Source organism: Plecotus auritus (genome assembly GCF_963455305.1).
Source record: "Plecotus auritus genome assembly, chromosome: 9".
Lineage (NCBI taxonomy): Eukaryota > Metazoa > Chordata > Mammalia > Chiroptera > Vespertilionidae > Plecotus > Plecotus auritus.
The window spans coordinates 93,641,336-93,667,296 of NC_137783.1; the positions used below are offsets into that span (position 1 = coordinate 93,641,336).

The 25,961-nt window shown below is 43.6% G+C and overlaps 1 protein-coding gene across 3 annotated transcripts in view; it reads right to left on the bottom strand.

Annotated features, from left to right (window-relative positions):
* The window catches only part of FAT3 (FAT atypical cadherin 3), a gene marked incomplete at its 5' end in the record, with an annotated part of 523,102 nt that overhangs the window by 70,549 nt on the left and 426,592 nt on the right, over positions 1–25,961 (bottom strand). For all 3 annotated transcript variants that reach the window (XM_080642977.1, XM_080642978.1, XM_080642976.1), the window contains 4 exons: positions 13,047–13,275; positions 15,718–15,876; positions 16,885–17,081; positions 21,490–25,563. In XM_080642977.1, the coding sequence (XP_080499103.1) occupies positions 13,047–13,275; positions 15,718–15,876; positions 16,885–17,081; positions 21,490–25,563 (4,659 nt within the window). The remainder of the gene's footprint in view (positions 1–13,046; positions 13,276–15,717; positions 15,877–16,884; positions 17,082–21,489; positions 25,564–25,961) is intronic.

The following is a 25,961-nucleotide window of genomic DNA, read 5'->3' on the forward strand; positions in this document are numbered from 1 at the left end:
CCAGTGGCATGTATGGATGAGGCCAGTGTGAATGGGTGAGCTCATGGGAATGGACCAACTGTTCCATTCCCATGAGAATTCCTGCCCAAGATTGACTGCTAAAATGTTTCACTAAGATGTCCTTTTCTGAAAGGAATTAGCTATTTCATTTGACTAGTGTTTTATTTTATTTTATTTTTTTTACTTCCTGCTTGGAAGACACTGGATTTTTAAGAGAAATAATAACATATATGTGTCAAATGCAAAGATTCCTAAACCAGGCAAGGCATCACAGTCAAGTAGAAAAAATATATATGTAGAGCCCTACCCTAGACTTTCTGAATCAGATTTTGGAGATGGATCCCTTGTCTGTTGGTTTATTTTTGACTCTTTACTTTAAAAGCTTCCAAGGGGCTGCTGATGCATAGCCAGGGCTGATAATCCATTTGCCTGGTTTGGGTGCATTATTTTATCTGCTGTTGGATTCTGGAAATTTGGGATAAAGTGGTAGGACCCTAATCAACCGAAGGGATCTTGTTTTCTTGTGCATGGGGAGGGTGTCACTTTGTATTCCCAAATTAAACTGCGAGTGACAGAAGACTTTCCACATTATCTCCAGTGGAACTGGAGAAAAAAACTCTCAACTTCTGGGGATTCCTGCAAGAAGGACCCCAGGTCATGGGTGTGAAAGCCCCTGGAACACATGTGCTAGACAGGACCTTAGGGGATTTAGGTGGACTGTCTAACTCAGTTCCCCCAACAACTTGGCAGTTCAACAGACATGTACTGGGTAACTGGTGCCAGTGCTGGTGACACAGGTTATCTGGCTGGTGTCCCAGCTTCCCAGGAGCTCATGGTCTGGTGGGAAAAAAAAAGAAAAATTAATATCTCCATTTTCCCAGAGAAGAGGAGTAGACTTCAGAAGGGTTGGGAACTTATTTAAGGTCAGACAGATAGTAAGGTATGGAACTGGGATATTTAACCAGGACTCATCCCAAAGCCACTGTATGAGGTAGCTTCCCAAAATGACAGGCAGTGTGACACAGAGGTGATGAGGTGTCATGGCCCCGCCTTTTAGCTGCATGCACTGCAGAAGGTGTCCTGATGCTGGTGGGAGGTAAAGCATTCCAGAAGGGGCTTAGAGGACCCCAGAGCCCTTTACTTAGGACCACTCTCCATTTAACATGCCTTCGAAGAACCACTTAAACTTTTTGAACCTCTGTTTTTCCATCTGCCGATGGGAGTATCAAGATCTATTCTTGCCACAGTAAGATTACATGTGGTAAGTGTTTGGGGCTCTCTGTAGAAAGGCTTCAAATGTAAGATGATATTTTTTTTTGATATCTACAACAGACAAAGGTCTTTGACCTCAATGTGCTTGAGAGAGTGGCCCATATCTCTCCATCTTTAAGGGGATGATTTAATTTTTATAGACATTTTAATAGTCCCTCAACTGTCTTCAAAGATTTAATATTTCAGAGAATAACAGAGCTTTGGGAAGAAAAAAATTACTGACCTATGCAGCTTAGAGGTAACATTTTCTAAGGTGTTAGGCAAGATACAGAATATATGATATTTAAGAGTAGATGGGCTGAATTCAGAATTGAGTCCTTTGTGAAACATTTTCTGGTAAAATTACTAGAATATAGGAGAGAGTACTGGACTGAGTGTGTCCAGTCCTGCCACTGACGAAGTCATCTTGGGTAAATTTCTTTGTCCCTGGGCCTCAGTTTCCTCTTCAGATAAAGAACAAACTGATGGTTGCCAGAGGTGAGAGGGTGTGGGGGGACTGGGTGAAAAAGGTGAGGGGATTAAGAAGTACAGATTGGCAGTTACAAAGCAGTCACAGGGATGTAAAGTTCAGCATAGAGAATACAGGCAACAGTATTGTAATAACTATGTATGGTGCCAGATGGGTACTTTAATTATCTGGGGAATCACTGTAAATTATATAATTATCTAACCACTATGCTGTACACCTGAAACTAATATATAATAATATCAAATGTCAACTGTAATTGAAAAATAAAATTTGAAAAAAGAAGTATTTTTAAAATAATGTTTTATTTTTTATTACAGTTGATGAACAATATTATATTAGTTTCAGGTGCACAGCACAGTGATTAGACATGTATATAACTTATGAAGTGATCACCCTGATAAATCGAGTACCCACCTGGCAACATACATATTTATTACAATACTATTAGCCCTGCACACGAATCCGTGCACTAGTAGCTCTCTGTGGGGCCTGGCTGCTCAGCGCCCACTGCCCAGAGGCTTTCCGTGGCCAAGAGGCCCATCCGCGGCTGGTCATGGAACGCTTGCTTCATCGCTGCTGCGATGAAGCAAACATTCTGCCAGGCTGCTCATGCTGCCCACTCTCAGCGGCTGCTCCCCCCGGGACTGGGGGACTCCGGCAGGGCTGAGAGGACTGGGCGCCACCATCTTGTGGCTATGGGCACCGCCATCTTTGTGATGGAGTGATGGTTAATTTGCATATTACCCTTTTGTTAGATAGGTTTATTGACTATATTTTCTATGCTGTACTTGACATCCCTGTGACTATTCTGAAACTACCAATTTAGTATTTCTTAATCCCCTCACCTTTTTCACTAAATCCCCCAATCCCTCACATGGCTGGAAACCCACAAAGTGTTAGTTCATCTTGTTTGGAACTCTCTATGCTTCCTAGACATGTATGTCTATTTCTTTCACCAGGGAAGTTTTCCATCAATAATTTTTCAAATAGGTTTTCAATTCATTGCTCTCTCTCTTCTCCTTCCAGCACCCCCATAATGTGAGTGATGGTATGCTTGAAGTTGTCCCAGAGGCTCCTTACACTATTCACATTTTTTGGACTGTTTTTCCTTTTTGCTATTCTGATTTGGAGTTGTATGCTTTTTTATCTTCCAAATTGCTGATTTGATCCTCTGCTTTACCTACCTACTGTTGATTCCCTGTAATGCATTTTTCATTTCTGTTACTATGTTCTTCATTTACCACTGATTCTTTTTTGTTTACTATTTCCATTTTTATGTTTTCTATCTCTTTGTTGAAGTTCTCAATAAGTTATCTACTCTTTCCCTAAGTCTGTTGAGTATCCTTAGAATCAGTGTTTTGAATTCTACATCTAGTAGATTGTCTCCATTTTGTTTAGTTCTTTTTTTTAAAAAATATATTTTTATTGATTTCAGAGAGGAGGGGAGAGGGAGAGAGAGATAGAAACATCAATGATGAGAGAGCATCATTGATTGGCTGCCTCCTGCATGCCCTCCCACTGGGGATCGAGCTCACAACCTGGGCATATGCCCTGACCGGGAATCAAACCAGTGACCTCTTGGTTCCTGGGTTGATGCTCAACTGCTGAGCTACACCCAGCTGGGCTAGTTCTTTTTTTAAAAAATATATTTTTATTGATTTCAGAGAGGAAGGGAGAGGGAGAGATAGAAACATTAATGATGACAGAGAATCATTGATCGGCAGCTGCCTCTTGCACGCCCCCTCCTGGGGATGGAGCCCGCAACTCAGGCATGTGCCCTTGACTGGAATCCAAGCTGGGACCCTTCAGTCTGCAGGCTGACGCTCTATCCATTGAGCAAAACTGGCTAGGGCTGTTTAGTTCATTTTCTGGAGATTTGTTCTGTTCTTTCATGTGGACCATGTTTCCTCGTCTCCTGATTTTGGCCAACTCTGTGTGTTTGTTTCTATGTATTAGGGTGGAGCTTCTATGTCTCCCAGTCTTGGTAGAGTGGCCTTATGTAGTAGGTGCCCTACAGGGCCCAGTGGCACAGCCACCCCATTCACCCAACCTGGGCTCTCTAGGTGTGCCACCTTGTGGACTATGTGCACTCTTCTTGATTGCTATTGGCAATCAATGGAAGAGATTTACCCCTAGGTGGATCAACTTCAAGGACTGGCTGAGACCACTGTGGAGGATCTGCTGTTCAGAGGGAGGCACCATGAATCAGGCAACTTGTTTCATGGGCTTCTGGTACCCTGATGAGTCTGCCCCTTGAGTGTGTTGCTCATGGAGATAGTCGGGTGGTGGTTAGGTGTGGTCTGAAGCTGTATATGGGGTGGACTGGCTCTGGGGCTTCCTGGGAGGTGCAGGCCAAGATCAATCACAGCCTGTGCCTTGCATTAGTGTATTCACTGGCCTTTGCTCCATGCCAAACTACCCCAGAATATCACAGCATAAAACAACAAATATTTAGTATCTTATGGTTTCTGTGGGGCAGGAATCCAGGCATGGTTTAGATGGCTGTCTGTGGCTCAAGGTTTGTTATGAAGTTTCAGTCAAGCTGTTGGGCAGGGCTGAAGTTTCCCCTGAAGGCTCAAATGGAGGTGGATGTAGTCTACTTTCATGCTCACTCATGTAGTTGTTCACAGGCCTTGGTCCCTCATCATGTGGGGCCACTTACAGGGCTGCCTCATAAAAGCTTAGCTCTTTTTCCCCCAGGTGGATGACGAGAGAGAGAGAGAGAGAGAGAGAGAGAGAGAGAGAGAGAGAGCTATGCATCAAACTGTATCCCCTCCTCCAAATCATATGTTAAAACCCTAACCCCCAATGTGACTATATTTGGAGACAGGGTTTTTAGGAGATAATTGAGGTTAAATAAGGTCATATGGGTGGGGCCCTAATCCAATAAGATTGGTGGCCTTATAAGAAGACAAAAACAGAGAGGACTTTTCTCTCTCCATGTGCACACACTAGGAAAGACTATTTGAGCACACAGAGAGAAGGTGGCCACCTGCAAGCCAGGAACTTGATCTTACCAGAACCTGACTATGCTGGCACCCTGAACTTGGACATCCAGATTCCAGAACTGTGAGAAAATTAATTTCTGTTGTTTAAGCCACTCAGTTTATGGTATTTTGTTATGACAGCCTGAGCAGATTAATACAGAGAGTCCAAGATGGAAGCCACAGTCTTTTTGTGAGCAGTGATATCATTTGCCATATTCTATTAATCAGAATTGAGTCAGTAAGTCTCAAGTAGAGATCTGTGACTACCAAGAGGTGGGGGTCATTGGAGGCATCTTTAGAGGTTGCCTATCACATAAGGGGAAAATTTACATATTTATTTTCATTAACCTTTGACTTGATTTAGCATCCAATTCAATTATAAATGTAGGCAACAGATCAGTGTAGTATGAGCAGTTCCTGTGATTTTGTAACCAATAGAAATGATATCTATTTTCATATTATTTTATAGTTGTTGTACATACCTCTACTTACCACTACTCCAAACTATGGAAGTTATTAGACCTACTGTGATAGGTCTCATATTTAATATAGTAAAGCAGAAATTCATATTACCACATAACAACTTTAAAAATATTTGAACACACCTATTTCATTTTTAACCTTTTGTATTTTATTTTATGCATTGTAAAATATCATTCTGAGAAGCAATCTGTAGTTGTCCCCAAATTGTCAAAGTATTCCTGGCACAAAATGATTAAGTGTTCCTAAGCAAGGACCCCTCAAGGCCTGGGCCTGGGAATGCAGCATTAATATTCTCTGGGAATTACTCTCAAATGTAAATGGTCCGGTCTCCTCCAAGACCCATTGAATCAGAATCTGGGGTGAGTTCTAGGAATCCCCACTTTAACAAGTCCTCTAGGTGATTCCACATGGCTTGCACATAGCATAGGGCACCAGTCATCCATTGAGAACCACTTGTCTAGAGTCTCTTATTCAGAGTTCACCTTTCCAACAAGCTTCCAGGTGATACTCATACTGTTGATCCAGGGAATACTTTTTGAGGACTGTTGTCCTTGACTGAAACATAAGTAGTAGCTGTACATCTGTTAACCAAACCTCCCTTAGCCCTGCCACTAATTAGCTAGTAGCTCAGGCCATGTTAACCCCTCAGAGTTTATTCATATGTTAAATAGAACAACAAAAATGTATGGCAGCTTGCAGGGTTGTTGTGAGAGGTGGAAATAACATATATGCAGTACTTGGCACATGTGTGGTATGTCCTAGAAGCTGAAAACGTTAACCTTATTAGCCACATCATTATTATCACTTAAAATTTTACTAAGCAACAATCTTGCCTTGTGGTTGGCATTTCACTCCCTCATTTCTTGGTGACTCCTTCTCACTTTCCCCGGAAACAAACTCTCTGCATTCTCCTCAGAGGGCCCAGCCCAGTTGCTGCCACATTAGTCTCCTGAGATGACAGAACCTCTCACCATATGCAGATATCTCAGGGCAGATGTGTGCCTCCCATTGGGTTATCCTCAGCCTCTCCCCTTTTCATCTTCTGAGTATCTTTCTGCTTCTCTCTTTTTCATTTCTAAGGTCAAGTGTTCTCTCTGTGTTGCTGAGGCTAACAGAGTCGCAATGTCACCCTCTCCTGCATCTTTGGGACCTGCTGAGGCAGTGTCCCTTCCTGCTTCCTGGCCGAAACAAATGCTCACCAGATATCCCACGGCTGCCCCTACCTTTCCTACCTCACTCAGATTCATTCTGGGCAATGGACAGTGACAGGGTGACGTGGGCCTCTCCCCTGGCTGAAGCTGCTAAGAGCTGGCGTGTATCCTTCCCTCTCTTCCCCTGCAGTGGTGACCTTGGGAACCAAAGGTCAAGAATGTGGTGTTGACAAGATAGAGACCAGATCTCCATGTCACCTGTACTTCACATGGGAAAGAATTGAACTTTTGCTGTGCTAAGCCCCTGAGACTTAAAAAAAAAATTATCCCAGTGTGGCCAAGCCAACTTGGCTGATACAGTCCTCATTCTCTCTCTCTCCCCACCCCCTTTCTCTCTCTCACTACTGGATTTTTCCCTTGTTCTTGCCCATCCAAATTCAAGCCCCATCCTTTAATACCCAACTGATATGCTACAAAGGGACACTTAGTAGACCCTTCCTAAGTTGCCCCAGTTGAAAATTCATTGCTCACATATCAATGTTCCCAAAGGAACCTGTACTAACATTTTATATGTGCTGATTAATCCTTAGAAAATTCCTACTTTTGCCAATGCAACTCTATTATTATAACATTTATTACCTTATTCCTTGAACGTTCATTTGTGCTATGACTGTAAACCCCTTGGGGGCAAGACCTCTCTAGTTTGTCATAAGTTGCAAACTTATCCTAACATTTTTTTCTGAAGGACTGTATTCTTTAATTTCTTATTACCTCCAATTTTTCCTCTTTCTCTCTACACCAAGTCCTACTTCAGGCCACCTATTCTGTTTCTGTTCATACAGCACCTTCAGCTTGTGCCCATGCTTGACATCTTGCCTAGCCTATCTTTCCACAACTTAGAGAGTTCACATCTAAAATATCTCATTGTGTCTTTTTTAAAAAATTTATTTTTATTTTCAATTATAGTTGACATCAGTATTATATTAGTTCCAGATGTATACCCCAATGATTAGACATTATATATCTTACTAAGTGATTATCCTGATAAATTTCATGCCCATCTGACATGATACATAGTTATTAGAATACTAAAGGCATGGTACACGAAATTGTGCACAGGCGGGGGGAAACTTCCCTCAGCCCAGCCTGCACCCTCTCCAATCCAGGACCCCTTGGGGGATGTCTGACTGCCAGTCAGACATCCTTCTCACAATCCAGGACTGCTGGCTCCTAACTGCTCACCTGCCTGTCTGCCTGATCGCCCCTCACTGCCCCCCCTGCTAGCCTGGTCACCCCTAACTACCCCCTGCTGACGGCCTGGTTGCCCCCTGCCAGCCTGGACGCCCCTAACTGCCTCCCTCGTCGGCCTGGTTGACCCTCACTGCCTCCCCTGCCCACCTGGTCGCACCCAACTCCCCCCCTCTGCCTGCCTGGTCACCCCCAACTGTCCCCCTCTGCCAGACTGGTCGCCCCTCACTGCCCCCCTCTGCCAGCCTGGTCACCCCTAACTGCCCCCCCCTGCTGGCCTGGTCGCCCCCAATTACCCCCCTCTGCCGGCCTGGTTGACGCCAACTGCCCCCCCTGCCGGCCTGCTCGCCCTACGCAGCTTGCTGTTCAGTTGTTGTGTGAGGGCGTCCCAAACAATTTGCATATTACCCTTTTATTAGTATAGATTATTGACTATATTCCTTTTGCTTTTCCTATGCTGTACTTTACCTCCCCATGACTCAGATAGAGAGAACATTTTGCTCCTCCTTTTAAATCCCAAAGCCACTACTCTAATTTTGGCCCTTGTGGTCTTCCTCAACCCCCTCCTACAAGCTTTTCTTACCTGCATTTTAGAGGCTTCTATCAGATTCACATTTCTAAAACCTAGAGTTGATGATGTCTTTTCTTTTCTTTCATTAAATATTTTTATTGATTTTTAGAAAGAGAAGAAGGGAGAGGGAGAGAGAGAAACATCAATTGGCTGCCTCCTGCATGCATCCCCAATGGGGATCGCACCTACAACCAGGGCATGTGCCCTCACTGGAAATTGAACCAGCAACCTTTTAATGCACAGGATGACGCCCAACCAACTGAGCCACATGGGCCAGAGCGGTTTCTTTTCAACCTTGTTTTAAGTACATGATTCCCTTCATGAAGCACCATCCTCAGTCCCCAGACTTTTTTCTCACCTCATTTACCTCTTTCATCCTGTACAACATGATACTTTCCACTTAGTTGGGTCCACCATTCTCAGCTTTATGACTTAGTCTTTCTGAATGCCTTCTTATTGAAATCCTGGGAGCTCTGCCTTTTAGTAATGTATGTGTATTCCTGACTCATGCCCTTTTCTACTGCGTATTACCGGAGGCCTGTCGCTGCTTGTTCCTCATCTGTGCAAATCTTGCAGCTCCTTCTGTGGCACCTACTACCTAGTTACTCATTAAATATCTGTTAAATTGAATGGAAAATAGCTGTAATGTGTGTTATGAGCCTCTAAGTTCCTCTGAAGCCCCTGAAAGTAGTTCTGTGCCTTGAAGGAAACATTTTACAGGAAAGGAGTGAGTTGCTCATTGGAACATTTCTTTGCTTTATGTCTCTCATCCATAAGAGGAGAACCATGTCTTATTGTCAAATATCTGGAAATTGGACTCTCAATAAAACATGGTCTATAGCATATATTCCAGTGCAAGTTTGCATTTTATCTTCATGTCATTTTGCCTAAAATGGTCACAGACTTTAGCTCTGAACTTTATTGCTTTATATTCCACTAGGAGCCCGGTGCACAAATTTGTGCATGGGTGGGGTCTCTTTGGGTGGCCTGTGGGGATCTGGCAGAAACCCGCAGTCCAATGCTGTCTTCAGCTCCTACCTGCTGCTCCCGCTCATCCCGGTCTCACTGTGTCTGTCGCGGGCTTGCACTCAATCAGTCCCGATTGGGAGAGGCTCATGCTGCCACAGCAGTGCTCGCCAGCCATGAGCCCTGCATCTGGCACCCTCTCGAGGGGAGTGGTTTGTGGGATCAGGCTGAAACTGGCTCTCTGACATCCCCCAAGGGGTCCCGTATTGTTGAGAGGGTGCAGGCCAGGCTGAGGGACCCCACCGGTGCACTATTGGGCTGGGGAGGGACTGCAGGAGGGCTCCAGGGCATGTCTGACCCATCTCACTCAGTCCCAATCAGCTGGACCCCAGCAGCAAGCTAACCTACTGGTTGGAGCATCTGCCCCCTGGTGGTCAGTGCCCGTCATAGCAACTGGTTGACCAGTTGACTGTCTGCCCCATGGTGGTCAGTGCATGTCATAGTGAGCAGTTGAGTGGCCTTAGCATATCATTAGCATATTATGCTTTGATTGGTTGAACAGTTGACTGGTCACCAGATGACTGGACACTTAGCATATTAGGCTTTTATTATATAGAATTTGCTAGAGTAAAAAACCCTCAAAAATTGGAACCTGGTAGACTAAATTGTAAGATATTAACCCAAAGAACAAACGTCTCCTAATCTTTACGGAAAAGATTGAGTTTTATAAATGCTAGGTTGTATCATGCCATCAGTTCATGGGATTGAAGATATTTCCATTTTATAGGAAAACTAAGAACTTAATGCTAAAATCTAGACAATTGCCATGCTATTTCTTAGAACTCCTAAACTGAATATTGAAATTATCTTGTCCACCTCTGGTTTTATTTTATTCCTGACCTAGGCAGTTACTTTCAGGTAAAGGAATATGCTTAACAAAAGAAGTTTCATGACCAAACAGCCCTGTCATTTACACAAGTGCAGCCAATGTTCTTTATGAGAATCAAAACCAACTGAATAGCCTGGATGGATCTCAAGCCTGATGCTGAATGGAAAAAAAAAAAGCCAATCTCAGAAGGTTGCAAACTCTATGATTCCATTTAAATACAATCTTTGAAATAACAAAATCATGGATATGGAGACAAGCAATTGCCAGGGTCTAGAAAGGAAGTGCAGGGAGGAGGTGGGTGTGGCTATGAAGGGGTTAATTTGTTCTTCTCCAGATAGCTTAGTACTTTTATATTTAAAAGCTTAATAAGTTCTACAAAAACTAAAAAAAAAAAAAAAAAAAAAAGAAGAGCCACGATCTGGTATCCTAAGCTAGAGCCCTGTGGTGGATGAATGTGGTGCTGGTTACACAAAGCTGCACAGGTGACAAAGCTACATAGAAACACACACACACACATCTGATAGTTTACTGTAGTTATGCAGGATGTTATCATTGGGGGAAAGTGCTGTACATTTTTTTTTTTTTTTTGCAATTCCCTATGAACCTATAATTATTTCAAAATGAAAAGTTTTTTTAAAAGCCAGATATTTCTTTGTCACTTTAGAGAATAGGCCTCTGAGATCAGCAATAACATAAGCAGGTGAAGTGGGTGGGTGTAGGGAGGCTGAGAACTGCCAGATGAAGGAGGCAGCTTTGATTTGGCTCCTCCCGCTGTGGGGCTGTACACCTGGAATTGCTGAGGCTTCTGAGTGCTGTTGCTGTTTTTATAAAATGCCAGAAACTAAAGTTTTCATGTAAAAATTTCCTGACTTTTATTAACAACTAATTCAAACTTTTTGAACACTGTATACAAGCCATACTAAATATAAGCGAGGGCTGGATTCAGCCTAATGATTCCTGTGCAAAATTAGCTTCAGGCCAGAGGTTCATTTTGACCCTTAGATGAATTGCCCACTTCACAACCTGGTAGCCTCAGTACGCAGCTCCTGCTCCTCTGTGGTTCCTTACAAAAAAAGTAGAAATGTTCCCAACAAAGTATGAGTTCTTCTCTGGCCATTGCTGAAAATGGCATAAGCCACCAGTGAAATTCTGGAGACTGTCGGTTTGATTACAGCTCAGAATCATGCTACCGCTACTGGCTTCTGACCCAAACCTTCACACAGGTTTCCTCAGCATGGTGCCCAGGACAGAAGAGGTGCTCAGTTTGTGTTTTTTTGGATGTGTTAATTTGTTCTTCTCCAGATAGCTTAGTTCTTTTATTTTCAAAAGCTTAATAAGTTCTACAAAAACTAAAAAATGAGCCATGATCCTAAGCTAGAGTTTTCCTGAGGTTTATACCATGGCCCGGTGAATGCAATTTATATATTGGTGTCAGCAGCACTCAAAACTTCTACGTCTGTTTGACATTTAGTGCAAATGAGCAGAGGGAGGTGTTGATAAGGTCATTGTTCTGGTTTTGGTCCTTTAAAGACTTTATCATCTCTGCCCTGCTTAAGGCCCAGAGTCTAGCCATCCTTTCTTCTCTGATTCCCAACAAGGACAGCCGACTCAGCAGAAGTAAGAAGCGGCGGGGCTAATCACTTATTCTTCACTGTACCACATGGTGAGTCAGTAACATTGCCCCACCCTTCTGTCTGAAACATCACGTGCACTAATCAGACTCCTGTCTCAATCTCTAGTAGAGCGAGCGCAGCACCCCCAATTCCTTCATGAAGAAAAGGAGTAGAAAAATTCCAATTTCCTACAATTGGAATTTTAATTCAAATGTATTAAACCTTAAAATTTCATCTATGGCCCAATTACACATTGTCAAAGTCAAATTGAAATAATGAAAAGATTCATTTGAATGATTTCTGTCCTCTTCCCCCCCAAAAAAAATCTGCTAATGAGAGTACAGATAATGCTTTCTAATCTTCATTTAAAAAAAAAGCATTTGTAGGTATTGCATAATTATAAGTCAATAAGAGTCTTTTCCTATTTATCATTTTTTATCAAGCTTTATAATATGAGGATTTTAAAGGATTGGTTCTCAGCCTAGAAAATTATGCTGATGAGGTAAGAGCAATAATTTAAAGAGTAGCCACTAATTTCTCTAAGGGGACATATGCAAAGACCCTGGACTTTACATCTGTTTTCAACTAATTATTCTGTATTTACTTTTCCATTAGTCCAGTAATTTTTCTTTCAATTCAGAATTAAGCAATAAGACACTGAATTACATAAAGGCCTGTTTAGCACAGCAGACACACCCCATCATTCCTCTGATTTACAGCTATTAAAATGCTAACCAAGAGGCTGTCTATATGCCCTCTAGTATTTATATTCCATCATGCAGTCACCTCAGTAACCTATTCATTCTCAGAAGGACTACCTGGCAATTAACTCCAGTCTTTTCTAACTCACCATCTCATTATGTAAAGTGGTTTTGAACATAAACTTTATTAGCAACTTTCATTCTAATTTCTTCTTATTTTACCCACCCTCAGCCTGCCTGGAAATGTCAGTTTGTATGTGACCAAAATGTTCTGGAAAATGGCCGTTTAAAACCGTCTGCACTGGACAGGCAGCACATTTTGTAATTGGTCTTTGCACTATGGGGCACTAGCATAAATTGAGATTGTCATGTCTCAGCTGAAGCATGGGATGCAATTTTTTACAGAGATGGAAATGAATTCTCCCTGCCACACAATACAGCATTTTAAATACGTTCAGGAGGAACGAGCAAGTAAGGAAGCTGTTACTTTTATTCTAAAGATTAAAAGAAAAAAAAATTCAAAATTCTTGGTTAAAAGGTAAAGAACTCACAGTATCGGAAGAGCTGAAATGTGGTTCAGTGCACACGTTCTTGGTAAGGAACCAGAGTGGGCTGATGAGACTATTGGAAAGAAAGCACCTGAAAATGTGTTGAATCCCTGGACAGGGAGACATCCCATTGGTGCGACTGACTTACCAATGTCAGGATCCACGGCTTGAACTCTGGTCAACAGAGCCTTTGTGGCCGTGTTCTCATAGACACAGGCGTGGTAGTGGTCAGAAGAAAACACAGGGGGGTTATCGTTCACGTCTTCCAGGATCAAGTGGATGTCAGATTGGCAGAACCTGCCACCCCCATCTGTGGCCCTGGCGATCAGGTTGTATGCAGGGACCCTCTCCCGGTCCAGCGGCGACGAAGTTTTTAACTGGCCTGTGAAAAGAAATAGCCTGCCTTTTCAAAAATTGTCTAAATTCTCTGAAAAGCAGAGGATCTATTCTATAAAGAATCCCAATAGAGGAAGGACCAATGATATTGGGCTCAAGTGTCTCATAATTTTGAAAAATAGAACAAATACGATTTAAAGCATCAGGGAAAAAGTTCTGATTTTTGGATGCAACAACAAACCAATGGCAGGACCTTCAAATTAATTAATGTCACTGTGAAACCTCTGGCACCGGGGGTTCCTCCTTTTGGCTACATGGAGAAGCTCCACAGCTCCTTCGACCTCACCAGCTATGTCTCTGGGTTTCTGCTGTCTCCAGAGAAAGCACAGAGAATGGGCCAGGGTCTGAGTTCTCTGATAGTCAATCATGTCAATAACCTGTAGATCCAGAAGGGGCAGGCAGTCTCTCTGCTTCCTGTTACTCAACATCTTTTTGCCCCATCTTTTAGAGGAAAACAAACACTCCCGACAGAGGCTGGTTATAGCACAAAGAGGACTTGAAGGAGCCCTACTATGCCAGGTGAACCCTGCTAGCTGGACTGTGCAAGGGCCCGTGGTTGGTGGGGAGGGTTCCGGTGGAGAAATATTTGAGGAGCTCAGAGAAGTGGCTATTAGCAACCAACATGGAGGTAGGTAGGTATTTTAACCACTGGAACAGCTGTACTGGTGCTGGGTGTCAGCACCCCCTGGAGATTTTGTGGTTGTTATTTAGAATTTAATAGTTAAGCATCAGGACCTGAATAAATGGTGTCAAGTATGACTCACGAAGTATTATTATGCTTAAATAAAATGAGCAGGCATTATGTGGACCATGCCAGCCTGACTCATAAAGCAGTTCCTCCCATGGCTTCCTTGCACCAGCCAGTTCTCAAACACAGGTCAGATCAATTCCCTCTCCTATTCCAAAACAGCCAGTTTTTTGGTTGGGCATTCAAGACCCTCTGTGATGTGGCTGAAAGTTATTTTTCCCAGCACGTTGGTCACAAACCATTCCACAGCTCCTCTCACCAGTGGCAGTGCTGTCCGTGGCATTCCCTGGATGGGCCTCGCCCTCTGCTCCTGCTGCCCCTTGCAGGGTCCTGTCTTACTTACTGGGATCCTAGCTCCGTTCAAATGTCAGTTCTTCTTTAAAACAGTTTCCTCTTTCCTCTCAGTAGAATATTACCTACTTCTTCCTCTGAGCCCAGATATACCTCCCCTGATATCTCTCCTGGGGCACTCATTTCATTCTGTCTATTATTATTATTATTAGCTTACTGGTCTGTCTTCCTCACTTGACATGGTTTGTTTTGTTCATCTTGGAGTCCACTACAAATATGCCATAAGTCCTTTTATGTTGACTAGCTACCCAATAAGTGTTAGCTATTGGATACATAAACACCAGGCACATATGAACAGGTAGTATATTCCTAAGTAGCTCAATGCTTCCAAGTAGAATAAAGGTGCTGTGGGAGTGAGCAAGGAGGAACTCTTGGAGTCTCAATATTTTGTGGTTCAATAGGACCAAGACAACATTGGAAACATGCATGTTGTTCCATCTGTACACTTCATTTACAAATTTCCAGTAGATGAACCATCCAGTGCATAACACTGAAATAATTTACCTCCATAGAAAATGTCTTTTCCATTAGCCCTGGCCTTCAGTGCAGGCATCTGCTATGGCGTACATAACCTTTAAATTTATACATTTTACCTGAATGTATAAGCAAATCTGAGGGCTCGTAACTTTGGAGACAGGAATGTTTAATAAAACCCAGACCAGTATGTTAATAAGTATCGGGAAGGGACCCAAAAGGGATTTCAACGGGGAAAACTCTCTTTACTGTGCATTGCTGTCTGGTTTGCATGGCAACTTGTGTTTCTGATGTAATTCTGTTTAAACTCTTTATAGGGCAGATGCTTTAACTCAACGACTAAGAGAAACAGGAGAAGCAAGTAGACCTGTCTGATTTGCTTGATGCTAATAAATGTAAGTAAGTCAGAGCAAGTTTATAAGACAAATAAAGTTTGTGTGCTCCAGAGCACCCATCTTCAGATACCATGTACAATTAGGCTTTTTTTAAAAATAATAATTTATTGATTTTTGGAAAGTAAGGGAGAGGGAGAGACAGAGAAACATCGATGTGAGAGCACACCATTGCTAGGCTGCTTCCTGCATGTCCCCTACCAGGGATCGAGCCCAAAACCCAAGCATGTGCCCTTGACCAGGAATTGAACCTGCAACCTCCTGATGCACAGGATGATGCCCAATATACTGAGCCACACCAACCAGAGCATGTACAATTAGTATTTCTTAGAGCCCAAGATAGCCAGGCATCATATGAAGGTTCTTGTATATTAGTTAGGCACTATTGATGAGACCATATGAGAGCTTAACTTCTCTCCTGGATTAACAATGGTATTTATCCGAAGAATAAATGTCACCTTACCACTTTCTGGATCTAGAAAAAATTCACTGTGTCCAGATCCATAGAGTGAGTATCGTATATCTCCATTGGATCCAATATCAGCATCCTGGGCACTGACCTTCAAGATGATTTTATTTGAGGGAATGTCTTCAGGAAATAAAGCTGTATATGCAACCTAGTCAAAGGTAAAGAAAAGTAATTAAATCATTAGTCTTTGTGGGGCAGCTGCCATAGTCAGCATGCATTCAAATAATTTAGATGCATTCACATAATTTAGCTTCAGCTATTTTTTTTCCTGTATCATAGAACCATCTTACAATATATGATGAAACATGGTATGTCTCTTCCCCTGACCCTCCCATGCTCACTCATTCAACAAATACTCATTGAGCACTACTATGTGCTCGGTACTACTTAGATTCTAGGAGTACAGTGTTGAGTAAAACAGACAAAAATCCCTGCCCCTGTGCAACAATGACGCAGGTCTCATATTGATCACGGTCCTCTTTCTGTTAAGCACCAGTGAATCTCTGGGACCCTTCAACTCTTTAAAAAGCCACTACTAGCATTTGGCATTAGTATTAGAGATTAAGTCTATTTGCATTTTTCTAAGCTACAGAACACCAATATTGTCTCTGAGTCCAGATGGTGATTAAAGGAAGAAAGGTAAATGAATAGGGATTTAATTTCAGTAAGAAGAAAACAAAACCTAGTACTGGCACCTTGCACTGACTGTCATGTTTGGTACGTGATAGAAAAGCTACCTCATGATGAGCTTAGAGATCTGGGTTCATTCCTAACATGGCCAATGACCAGCTGTGTAAACTTAAAAAAAATTATGCTTTCTCTTTTATGAAATCAATGATTTAGACAGAATAGTCCCTTAAGGCCCTTCATGATTCCTTTAAAATTATTTAATTTTAGGGCTCATGGTTTTGTTTTTGTTTTTGTGGGTAAAATTATGTACCTGATTCATGCTATCTCCTCTACTCTTTCCATGTTTATAATATTTCATCTCAGACTCCAACTCCTAGCCTCTTATATCCAATTGGAGCTCACTAACTAAGCAGGTCAGAGCAGAAATTAACTTGGCCTTAAGCAGAGAAGGGAAATGGGTTTTGATTTAATTTTAGAGAAGCAGAGTAAAAGGGAGCAATATATCTGCTACAGCCACAAATCTTACCTGATCACACACTGGGCTATTGTCATTTACGTCGCTGACAGTCACTTCTACCATGGCCTGTGTGACAAAGAGCCCATCGGTGGCTGTGATATTGAGGAAGTAAGCGTCTTGTTCTTCCCTGTCTAGAGGTCTCTTCACATAGACTTTCCACTCACTCTGCACCAGCCCCAGGGCAAATCTTCCTCGGGGATTCCCTCCTGCAGTAAAAAAAAAAGAGTTTTTGAAGCTGTGCAGTGACAGTGAGAGGCCAGTTTAGGGTCATCCAGGTGCCCTGCAAATTATATCATTTACGATACTGTACAACAATTGATTCTCACTTCCTTTTGATTCTTGTGCAAGAAAGCCTGATATTTATATGTTTGGCTTGTGTGGAAAGTAAAACAATAACTTTCAAGAGAATAAAATGCACTTAGAGAAGCCAGAAGGTGAGCTCTTGTTTAGTTCCCCTTAAGGACAATCAAATTCAAACTGTGAACAATCAATCCTTTTCTCAGGATGATACAACCGTCTTTCCACTTTGTCTCAAGAGAGGATGTAATACACCGTAGCTCTTGTTACCAAGACAATTTCATTTGCTGTTGATAATCAAGGAAAGGCAGTCAGTTCTATAGAAGAACCTTTTTTAATTTATGGGGGTGACATTGGTTAATAAAATTATGTAGGTTTCAGGTGCACAATTCTATAATACATCATCTGCATATTGTATTGTGTGTTCATACCCCAAGTCAAGTCTCCTTCCATCACCATTTATCTCCCTACACCCTCTCCTACCTCCCCACCCCGCCTTTCCCTTTAGTAATCACCATACTATTGTCTGTGTCTATGAGTTTAATTTTTTCTTAAGCCCTTCACCTTTTTCACACAGCTCCCCAACCTCCCTCTCCTCTCCTCTGACAGCAGTCAGTCTGTTCTCCATATCTATGAGTCTGTTTCTACTTTGTTAATTTTGTGCATTAGAGTCCACATATAAGTGAAATCTTATGGTACTTGTCTTTCTCTGATTGGCTTATTTCACATAGCACAATACTCTCCAGGTCCATCCATGCTGTCACAAAAGATAAGCTTCTTCTTTTTCTTTGTTTTACAGCTGGGTAGTATCCCACTGTGTGAATGTACCACAGCTTTTTTATCCACTCATCTCCTGATGGGCACTTGGGCTGCTTCCAAATCTTGGCTATCTATATATATAAAAGCCTAAGCGACCATCTCAACTGAACGGACTACCAAACAGGCTGCATGGGGTGACTAGGCCAGCAGGGGGTTAGTGAGGGGCGACCAAACAACTGAGCAGCAGGCTGCGTGAGGTGACCAGGCTGGCAGGGGGGTTAATGAGGGATGACCAAATGACCGAGGAGTAGGCTGCGTAGGGCGACCAGGCAGGGGGGTTAGTGAGGGGCAACCAAATGACCGAACAGCAGGCTCCATGGGGCGACCAGGATGGTAGGGGGGCAGTAAGGGGAAACAGGCCAGTGGAGGGGCAGTTGGGGGTGACTAGGCTGGCAGGGGGGCAGTTGGGAGTGACCAGGGCAGCAGGGGGGGCAGTTAGAGGCGATCAGGCAGGCAGGAAGGTGAGCAGTTAGGAGCCAGTGGTCCCAGATTGTGAGAGGGGTGTCCAACTGCTGGTTTAGGTGGTCGGGCCTAAATCAGCAGTCAGATATCCCCCGAGGGATCCTGGATTGGAGAGGGTGCAGGCTGGGCTGAGGGGGACCCCCCCCCCCCGCCGCCATGCACAAATTTTGAGCACCGGGCCCCTAGTTATAAATAACACTGCAGTGGACATGGGGGTGCATATATTTGTTTGAATTAGTATTTTGGGTTTCTGCTATTAAGGAATCTCTTCATGAAAGATTTATCATACAGCTGTACTCACCCTATAAGGACTGGGGTTTGGGGGAGAGAAGTTTGTATGACAGAAGAAGACCTATTAGTATTAACGGGCCCTAATAAGGGGGTCATTGAAGGTGCAGTTCAAAGCACTACAATTAGATCAAATTTATCAGAGCAAAGCTGGGGAAAGCAGAAGAAAAGGAGAAGTGGTGAAATGGAACAGCTTTTGATGATGCTGAAACACTGACCGTGGTCCCAGCAATACTACTTCCAGCATCACTGAATTGCATGGTGACAACAGTGGCTTGCAGAAGATGGGAACAGGAGGGAAGAAAACTACTTGACCTTCCAATCCCAAAGAGGAGAATAATGTCACTCAAACATGGAGGAAGACTGAACTAGACAACTGGCAAGGAGCCTGAAATTCAGTTAAATCATCACTGTTTCCCTGGTTTGGCCATTTAACAAGTATTTATCACCTGCTCTGGGCCAGACTCGGCTCCAGGCAGTGGTGCCACAGCAGTGGACAAAACTGACCCAAATCTCTCCTGGTGGAACTCACATTCTAGTGGGGAAGACTAACAGTAAACAAATAAATAAGGAACATATTGCATCCTGGCTGCTACTTCACTGAAAAGGTGGAGCCCACTTGCCTTCTTACAATGAATCTTTAAAAGAGCCCAGGGCAGAGCTCCTGGTCCTGCCATGGTGATGGAGTGGGAAGGGAGGAATTTTGAAAGCCAGCCTGCGCACTGGATTATAAGGCATGGTGGGGGGTGGGATCAGCCCAGGGGTCTCAGGGTATGGGGCTAACACAGGATGAATGGACTATACTAGGCAGACAGTGCAGAAAAGGGGTGGGTGCACATTCCTGGGCTTTTGCTGGGAGTGACTGTGCCTCCCTCCCCCACCCCTCAGGGGACACGTGTCAATGTCTGAAGACGTTTTTGAATGTCACATCAGGGGTTGTGAGGTGGAGCTACTGGAATCTATTGGGTAGAGGCCAGAGACACTGTTTATCATCCTACAAGGCACAGAACTGCCACCTATGACAAAGACGTATCTGCCCAGAATGTCAAGGGTTCAGGGTGCGAAATCTGCTCCCATGAGGCTCAGGGTTGTCCCTGGGAGATCACTTTCCTCCACCACTGGCTAGGATTCAGTTAGACTATGGTTGAATATTCAGCATGCACAAATTTAATCTAGCAGATGCTTTTGGTGCAGGCCCACACTGTTCTTTTGTTAAATAAAATGATTAATGGTCCTTCGTTAATCTGTGGAAGCACAGCCAAGTTGTGCTACATCAAGAGCAAAAGTTAAATCTCATTAAAATCAGTTGGTGGTTGGCACTGCTAACAGTAACAGTAGCTTTAAGCTACTCTGTTCTCATTACCTTGGTAAAGTTGATAGGATGGCCCCTTTAAATCTTCCATTCAGAGACAATGTATAAATAATTAAAGCTGAGTAACAGTTCTTCCAAATAGAAGAGTATCCCTTAGAATGCTTAAGAAGCTTTTTATCTGCAACTGAATGCAAATAAAATCAAAGTGATGCTTTACTCACCTATTTCTCTTTACCACTATTGCTCATGTCTTTACTGCAGAAACATACATTTTAATAAAAAGGAAGTCATCAGCTAAAGCATGAAATGCATAAATAGCATAAACAGAAAACATCAAGCAAACAGTTCCATGAAGAAGAAGAGTAACGTGGAGAAGTGTGGCAGTCACTAGCACGGACGCATATGCCCTCCCATGGATCTTATTCTGCAGTGATTAATTAACTTTCCCATCAACGTACTTAAGTAGATTCTGTGTCCTGGGGGCATTCTAATTAATTCATTTTTCACGGTGAATAATGTAGTTTTTCTAAAGGGAAACCACCTGACTACAAGTATTGATGGATTCTTTAAAATCTTTTGGCACTTTGCTTATGTTCTGCCTTTGAATGTCACAACATCAAAATGTTCGTTTTAAAACCCCAAAATAGTTTTAGGAAGACTGCTCCCACATCACCAACCCTCTCCTCTTCGTAGTTTAAGGCCCATCACCCCCGGAAAGCTGCCCCTAATCAAGACACCCCTTCTTCACTCTGACGTGAAATCCTCAGGCTCTCAGAGCAATGGTGACATACTTTGTGCCCTCTGGGTGACCTCATTTGTCTATCTTGGCTTTCCCATTGAACTGCTACTTACTATTTGGAAAGACAGGAAAGGGATCCAAGAAAAACGAGCTGTCAGGAGAAATATCTTTGGCTTAGGGTTATAACGTTATTTTATTTTTTTTTAGCAGAAGGTCAAACCTGACTCTCTAATTTGTAAATGTGAATGTATATGTGTTTTCATTATCAGAGGAAACTTGTAAGTGAAGCTTACAAGGGTCAAGCTATTTGCTTTTTTCCCCTTAAAAATGTAGGGAAAAGAATATAGTTAAAAATACATCTCTCATATATATTTTAAAATAACAGCAAAAAAGAGCTGTTATTTTCATTTCTTCAGCTGAGAAGTTTGGCTGGACTCCATTTGCAATGATAAAAAGTGACTTAAGGCCTGGGTACCGATCTGGGTAATCAGTTGCAGGCAAACCAATCAATGCCAAATTAAGGCTGAGTGAGGAACTACCAACAACCGTATCTACTCAGATCTCTTCCTCAGCCCCAGAGCATCAATACTCTTAACCCCTCATCTCGCCTTCCTTTTTCCCTCCTACTCTCACTGCCTGCCACCTTCCATCTCTAGAAGGCACAGCCCATAGTGAAAACCAAGGGTGGTAGACTGACCTGTAATGTGGTAGCTCACTTGGCGATTGATGTCGGAAGTGTCTCTGTCCCACGTGCTGAGGACGGCTACCACCTCGCCCGGAGGGTCGCTCTCCTTCACATTCCCTTGGTACACCTCATGGGCAAAGACGGGTGCGTTGTCATTTATATCTGTCACCCTGACAGAGACCAAAGCCGTGGCAGAAAGAGTGAAGGCCTCCCCAAGGTCGGACGCCACCACGGAGAAGGTGAATGAGGGGTCTGTCTCGTGATCCAGGTCCTTCAAGGTACTGATCCAGCCGGTGTTGCTGTCAATATTGAACGCTTCCATTACCTTTTCGGGCTGGGAATCTGAGTGCAGGGAGTATGTGACCTGCCCATTAGCTCCCCAATCCATATCGATGGCTCTCACCTGGGTGAGTTTGGTGCCGATAGGCATCCCTTCCATGATCATGGTCTCATAGCTTGACGTCTCAAAGACTGGCTTGTTGTCATTCAAATCCAACACCTTGATGTCTACGTCTGCAGTAAATACAATGTCTACCTTGTCTAGGGGTATAGTGGCTGCTACTTTAAAGTGGAAAGCTGGGCTGACTTCATGGTCCAGGCGTTTGTCGAGCTTGATGGTGCCTGTGTCCTTTTCTATGACGAAGACACCCCCTTTGTTATTTTCTGGACGTTCCCCATTAACTGTGCTAAATTGGACATTCTGACTGGGCAAAATCCTTAGGGTGTCCACCGTGCTCCCAATGGCTGTATCTTCTGCAATGGTAAAAGAATACTGAGACTGGGTAAATGAAGGCAACAACATTTCAGGGGGCAAGACGTGGATGTAGACAGGGATGAGGGAGTGCTTTACTGGAATGCCCCCATCGACTGCTTTGACAAAGAAGGACAGCACTGTGTTTCGCAACTGGTTAAAATTGCCCTTTGTGACCATCCAACCGTTGTCAGGGTCGATTTCCAGCAGGTCAGCCACAGAGACCGAGGCCTCACTGTACAGGGAATAAGTAATCCTTGAGTTGGCTCCATCATCTGGATCCATGGCCTGCACCTGCGTGACCAAGTGGCCCCGTCCCACATCTGCCCTGACGCTGGCCCTGTATTCCACTGTCATGAACTGGGGAGCATTGTCATTTTCATCCACAACAATCACCCTCACGGTGCAGAAAGTCGTTCTTCCCCCACCATCAAGGGCCCTCAAAAAAATACTAATGTCGCCTTCCAGAGGGTTTTCCCGGTCAAGCCTTTCTGTTGTAATGACTTGTCCATTGTTGTCTATGAGGAATCGATCTTTAGCAAAGTCATTGATGATGGCATAGCTGATTTGCCCGTATGTCCCTGGGTCCCCATCTGTGGCTCGAACATGAATCACCTTTGTCCCAGCAGCCGCGTTCTCTCTAACCTCAGCTACATAGGTGCTTTGTGAAAAGGTGGGGCTGTACAGGTTAGCCCCCAGTACCCTAATATGCACCTGTGCAGTGCTAGTGAACAACCCGTCAGAGACTGACACATTGAGACTGTACAGAGGCTCCATCCGCTGCTTGCGGTGGTTGGATAGTGTGATGACCCCACTCTTGCTGTCCATCAGAAAGCTCGTCCGGTCATTCCCAGATAAAATGTTATATTCCAACCGGTCAAAGTCAGAGCTGTCTGCATCGGAGGCTTGCACACAGGTCACAAAATGGCCCCGGGGGGCTAATTCACTCACATAGGACTCATAAATGAGCTGATTAAAAACTGGAGGGTTGTCATTAATGTCTGAGATGTAGATATGAACCAGGACCTCACTGCTCAGCGATGGGAAACCACTATCAGTTGCTCTGACTTTCAAAGTGCAGTGTTGCACTGACTCGTGGTCCAGCATCCTCGCCGTCAGGATTAAGCCACTGGCGCTGTCTATGTGAAAATAATCGGTGCTGTTGTAAGTGTCCTGGACAATCTGATAATGAACCATTTTATTGTTTTCTGAGTCCACGTCAGTGGAAACAACTTGCAAAACAGGTGTCCCAATGAGAGATGCTTCTGTCAATGTTGTATTGTATGTAAGCTGATCAAAAACAGGGGGGTTGTCATTTACATCATTAACTAGCAAGTCAACGGTGACTTCAGCCCTGGCACCGGTAAGGGCATCACTGGCTCTTACTGTCAACTTGTAAACAGATGTAACTTCATAATCCAAAGGGCTAACGACTTTCAGGACCCCAGTGTCAAAGTCTATGTTAAATTGTTTATAAAGATCCCCATCAATAATGATATATATGATGCCTTGGCCTTCTGGACTGGTGGCATTGATGCTTAGAATAGGTGTATCCATTCCTATGTCTTCGTTGATGGATGCTGTATAAAAGGGTTTATCAAACACAGGCATTGCTTTGTTGACAATAGTGATGGGAAGTTCTATGGATGTGGACAAAGAAGGTTTTCCACCATCTTTGGCTAGGATGGTGACACCATACTCGATGTTGGACAAGTCGGAGTTGAATGCTTCTTTTAAAATAACATTCCCCGAATTAGGGTTAATTTCAAAGTGGCCATAATCATCCTGCAGGACATAGGTCACTTCTCCATTTGCACCTTTATCTTTGTCGATGGCTGTCACCCGGTAAATCGGAGTCCCAGGCTCAGCATCAACTTGCACAGCAGCATAGTAAGGGAGGCCCACAAAGACTGGAGAATTGTCATTTATGTCTTCGATGCTGACTCTGACCACCACCCTGGCCACGCGCAAATGGTCCATCTCACGGCTGGCTTCTACTACCAACTCGTATAACTCCTGTTCCTCACGGTCGAAGGGGACTCCGGTGGTCTGGATGACTCCTGAGGTAGATTTTATCTTGAACTTATTTCCTGGGTTTAAGATGCTATATTTTAAGGGCTCATTAAGGCGATTTCCAATGGCATTGACAATAGCAACTTTGGTTATATTAGTGTTGTTCTCTGAGATTGAGGTGGAGTAAAAGCTTTGTGTGAAGTGGAGGCCGCTGTCCATGGCTTCTTTAACCAAGATGGTAACCATGGACGTGCTGTAGAACTTCCCGTCTGAAACTTTAACTATCAGCGCGTAGTGGTCTTTGGAGAGGTTGTTGTTTTTTATGGAGAGCACTCCAGTATTTGAGTCCATTAAAAAGTGATCCACGCTGCCTTCCAGCAGGCTGTATGTCAGTTCGGGGGGCACCTCGGAGTCAGGATCTGTGGCGCTAACTTTCAGAACCTCCACTCCGACATAAGTAGGTAGGAGCAGGACAGTCTCAAACACAGCCTGGGTGAAAACAGGCGGGTTATCATTCACATCTGTCACCTCTATGCTGACTTCAACGGGACTCTCTGCAGTCAGCTGGGGGCTGCCACTGTCTCTCACATGCACGTGGAAATGGAAACGGGAGATGGTTTCGTGGTCCAGGGTGGCAATCGTTCGGATGGCCCCTGTACTGGAGTCCACCGTGAAGAACTTCTTGGCTGTGGACTCGACGATCTGATACACAAGCAGAGCATTCCGGTTGCTGTCAGCATCAGTGGCCCGAATCACCAGGGGGCTGTTATCTAGGCTCCTGACAATGCTATTAACTGGGGCAGCCTCACTCAGGCTGCCCGAATATTGAGAAAAGAGAAAAACGGGGGCATTATCATTTTCATCAACAATCTGAATATTGACGGAGACATTGGAAGCCATTCCTGCCATGTTCGTGGCCTGTACAATGAGTTGGTAAGAGGAAGTTCGCTCATAATCCAGTGCCTTCCGGGTAGTGATGACTCCAGAGTATGGATTTATGGTAAAGATCCCATCTATGTTTCCATCTTTGACGTCATAAATGAGGGTAGATTGACTAATCGCAGAGATCAGAATGACCGATGTTCCAATATCAACATTTTCATTTACTTCTGCTTGGTAGTCTTTGTGAACGAACTTGGGGTGAGAATTATCAGACATGGTAACAGAAATGCGCACAATTGCGGTGGCAGACATGGGGGGGGAACCCTGGTCTGTGACTTTGACTGACAAGACAAACTGACCCATAGTCGTCATGTCTGGTTCTTTGGAAATGGTGATGATGCCCAGGACTGGTTCGATCTTAAATGTGTTCCCAGTGTTCCCTACAATATGGAAATCAACAGGGAAATGAGTTACAATTGGATCATGTTTTGAACATTAACTTTTCATCTAAAGGCTATTTGACTGCAACGTGGCAAGCAAAAAGCAATTTTTCTTACTCATTCCATCTCATTCTGAAATAAAACAAGAGACTTCTCTTTTAGTATTCAAAAGCAACTGAAATGAGTTTTCTGATAAAATTGTGAATTTCAGATCACTATCTTCTTAATCCAGGTTAACAACAACAACATAGCACTGTTTACATTAAACCTGGTGAATAAAAGCTTGTGGGAGAGACTTTTCTGTTTAAACTTTCTTATTCTCAGCCTTGTGAGAAGAGGACCAGACTGGGCTGGCACAGGCTAATGCCACTGGTGAAAAGGTATTTTCACCTAAACCA